The sequence below is a fragment of the Suillus subaureus genome (assembly GCF_016647635.1).
Source record: "Suillus subaureus strain MN1 chromosome Unknown BJ212scaffold_160, whole genome shotgun sequence".
NCBI lineage: Eukaryota > Fungi > Basidiomycota > Agaricomycetes > Boletales > Suillaceae > Suillus > Suillus subaureus.
The window spans coordinates 4,730-8,311 of NW_024538716.1; the positions used below are offsets into that span (position 1 = coordinate 4,730).

The window sequence follows — 3,582 nt, forward strand, 5'->3', positions numbered from 1 at the left end:
TTGTTGGTCTGCCTCCTCCTCGGAATGGCGAGTGGTATACGGCACGGAACTACGGGTTAGCGCATACATTGTTGGATGCGTGTTTGCGAGTAAGCATCGCTTTCATGTGCTTTGAGCTTCATATTAAGGAGCGTGCAAGATGTTGCCAAACAACGGGCGGGTCACTTACTCATATGATAGAGGGGACGAATTTGGTATGAATTCAGGCTCATGATGAATCGCTCGCTCACATCATTGCAGTGACAGAAGAGATGCAAAAGAAAGTCAACCACCTCGTCACTTTGGCACGAGCCCTACTTCCCGGCGGAAGACAAACCCCCGTACTCCCAACACAGTTAGAAGCATTGATCGAAAAAACGGATTCTGAGACCCCTTCGCTGACTCTGCGACAAATACGAAACCTCACTTGGAATGCTGAAGGCGCCCATGGCCATTCATGGTATGAGAGGAACGTGCCGGCTGATAAGTTTTCTGTTGGTGATATCGGATACATTCCGGTTGGGGGAGACTTCGGATCCTTCGTTCTTCTCAGCAACATCATCAAAGACGGAAAGGCTGTGCTCAGCCTGTCTCAGCGGTCGCATGGCGAGCACTGGTGCTGGGACCATGTTCCGATACACAGGCAACCTCTCCAAGCTTACGAGTTGCCTGGAACTGTTGTAGGGTGAGAATTTTTACGATCTGATGGAAATTATGATGACGACACCGTGACAAGATGGCCTGTCGCAGTGCCCCCATACAGTCAGATTGATGTCGTGGTGGTGCATGAGGCCTATCTTTCTTGTGTCAGGGATGCGTGGCAATATCTATTGAAGAATGGCAAGGACCATGCGGCCGATAGTGGTATTAGACCGGAGGATTTGATTCTTGGTTGGCCTTTCCTCGATCTTGCATGACCTTGCGATGTCATTGTTCACCCATTATTACAGTAACCCACGTTGGAACACATCAAGATTTTTACGTCAGGGATTTTCGATCAAAACCTTTTATGGCACAAACACACGCAGCAAATCCCCGGTTTGCTGCGAATCAGTTCCATCACCAACATAGGCATGGATTTCACCAGCCATCAGGCTTGGGGTTCCAGAATCACAGCGTTCCGTTCAACCAACCCGCCCTTCCTGCAATAGTTTATCTATTAACTTCATTGGATGCTGATCACGAACCGCATTGGTCACCATCCCCAGTGTGTCTGCCAAATGGTGTGTCGCGTCAACCTCTGGCGCAACATTTCACGACGAAGATTGGGTGGTGGGTAGATTTCTTGGATTGGTGAAGTTGGGCTGACCTTGGGCGATACAGGAAAACCGGGTTTTTGAACTATGTTCAACTTCATGCTGAAGACTTCGCTGGCACCTGATGTTTGGAGATTGAAGTTCTCCTGTCACATCCAGACATGAGAACTTCTCCGGCACTTGCAGAATCGACACCTGCACCACTGGTGAAAACTTTGGTTTCGCATGTGCGCCATCATGTGGTATTCAGATGTACGCATGTGTTTCTTCCTATTGTGGTTCGCAAGAGTAGTACTCATTCCTTGAAGGCTCAAAGAGCTTGAGTCAACGTAACAATGATGCCCTCTTTAATTATGGACACAATGTGTAGATGCACAAATTTGATAGCGATATGAACAGGTATATAGACAGCAATATTATCGATTGAGATATCGCATTCCAATGCATTGGAATGGCACATGCAATCGTGGGAATGATATGTTGATATCAATAAGATACAATAATGATTATCGAATATTCTAATGGATTGGAACACCACATGATGTCATGGGACAAACATCTCAACGACAATTGCAATGTCATACCATTGCAATGGCCCTAGGAAATTTTCAACAATTATAGATGGTGCCACTCAGGCAGACTTATACACCATGGATGAGTCAAGTGGTGAAAACAGGCTGGTCAATCTCAGAGAAATTTGGCAGGCAAAGTGAGGAGTTTAAGCCAGGCTGGTCATAAGCCTAACAGTATACTTGGACATGTCCATCGGAAACCTACAACCTACTGTACAGCAATGTATCACAAATGAATCATAACTGTAGACAACAATACATCAATATTTCAGGTACAGGTGAGCCCAAGAATATGTAAGGCTGTGTTGAATCTTGGATCAATCAACAAATCAAGATGGGCAAAGAAATTGATGGATGACACAAAAATAGGAGTGCCAAGAATTGCAACCCCAAGCAAACATGGACCCATCAATAGGGTGTTTAAATCTTGCAAGTCTGAAAACTTTAGATCATATTCTTGAATCCCAAAGATGACTTACTGAACCATGCAGGCCCTTCAATAGTGAATACAAAGGATGCCAAAAATAGGTTGAAGATGAAGGAGAGAACATGAACAGGACCAGGTGGTATGTCTTTGGCAATTTCCTGGGTTGTAGGAATAACTGAGATCATGAAAGCTAGGTTCCATGTCAAGATCATGATGAACAATCTTGTGACTGAATTATAGTCCTTTGATGCAAGATACATGGTAAGAGCAATGATGATGCACCAAACAAGAATAACAGCCTGAGCCACAGTGCCTGCAATTATAGGCATGATGAGTTTGTTAGATGAGTTTGTTAGATGAGTTGCAGCGGATGTTTAGGGGGTCAACTTGTCAAGTACCGTGTTGGTACATCACAATGATGTCACAGGTGGATGACATACTATTTATGGCAATTCTGACTCACATGTGTGTGCTTCGCTCAGAAGGATTTGAGCTACATTTCAACTGCTCTGCTGCCCACTTGTTTCCCCATGTCCAGATCTCAATAGTTCATCACACTCTTGCAACTGAATGTGCTCTGCCAGGCTAACAAGTTGGCATTTCACGTACGTGACACCTTCATTAAAAAATCTCCTTATGCTCAACATTTCCAGCTTGATATTGCCTGCTTATTGGATACCTCAATAAACTTTGTGGTTCCAGTTCTCTGCAAAAAATCAGCCCTCTCTCCTTAAAGTTGCAGGGAAGCACACTTCTTCATTGCTTATTCCACTGCAGCCCCTCCAATGCCCATGATACATCACTGTCCTCCCTTCTCAAACCCTTTTGAAGCAGCGTGGACAAAGTAGTAATGACATTGAGTTGTATGGGCACAGCCAAGTTGTCGAGGTTCTGTATGCAAAGGGCAAATGTGTATGTTTTCTCTCTCCTCTGTCATTCAACTCCACTTAATATCACATAGAGAAACACTTCAACAAGGGAGGTTGCATTAGCGAAGCAGAAGCAGAAAATGAAAGTGTTGTACTCCAAGAACTCTACTGTGGGCAGCTCATGGCCTCCCAAGCCCAATGTCACACAACAATTCGGCACAACAACTCAGACTCAGCCATCTTCACAACCACAGCCTGTGATGCTCAGACAGGCTGGACTCTGGACTCACTTCTGGCTCCTCACTGGTTGTCTGTCTCCTGAATACCAGGATGGTCATCATTCATTTGCAATTGCCTCATCCTCTATGGTGATTTCTCTTGTGCCTCTAGAATATCACACCTCTCTTCTATGAGGCCTGAGGCCTACCTCTCTGCTACATTTCAGGATCAATATTTGCTTACTTCTCTATTTGTATTTA

General features: G+C 44.9%; 1 protein-coding gene across 1 annotated transcript; it reads right to left on the reverse strand.

Annotated features, from left to right (window-relative positions):
• Positions 1-1,953: 1,953 nt before the first annotated feature.
• BJ212DRAFT_1305642 (uncharacterized protein) lies at positions 1,954-2,563 on the reverse strand (the record flags this gene model as incomplete). Its single annotated transcript, XM_041333769.1, has 2 exons — positions 1,954-2,015; positions 2,287-2,563. The coding sequence occupies 2 exons, from the start codon at positions 2,561-2,563 to the stop codon at positions 1,954-1,956; spliced, it is 339 nt and encodes a 112-aa protein (XP_041185667.1).
• Positions 2,564-3,582: the final 1,019 nt, after the last annotated feature.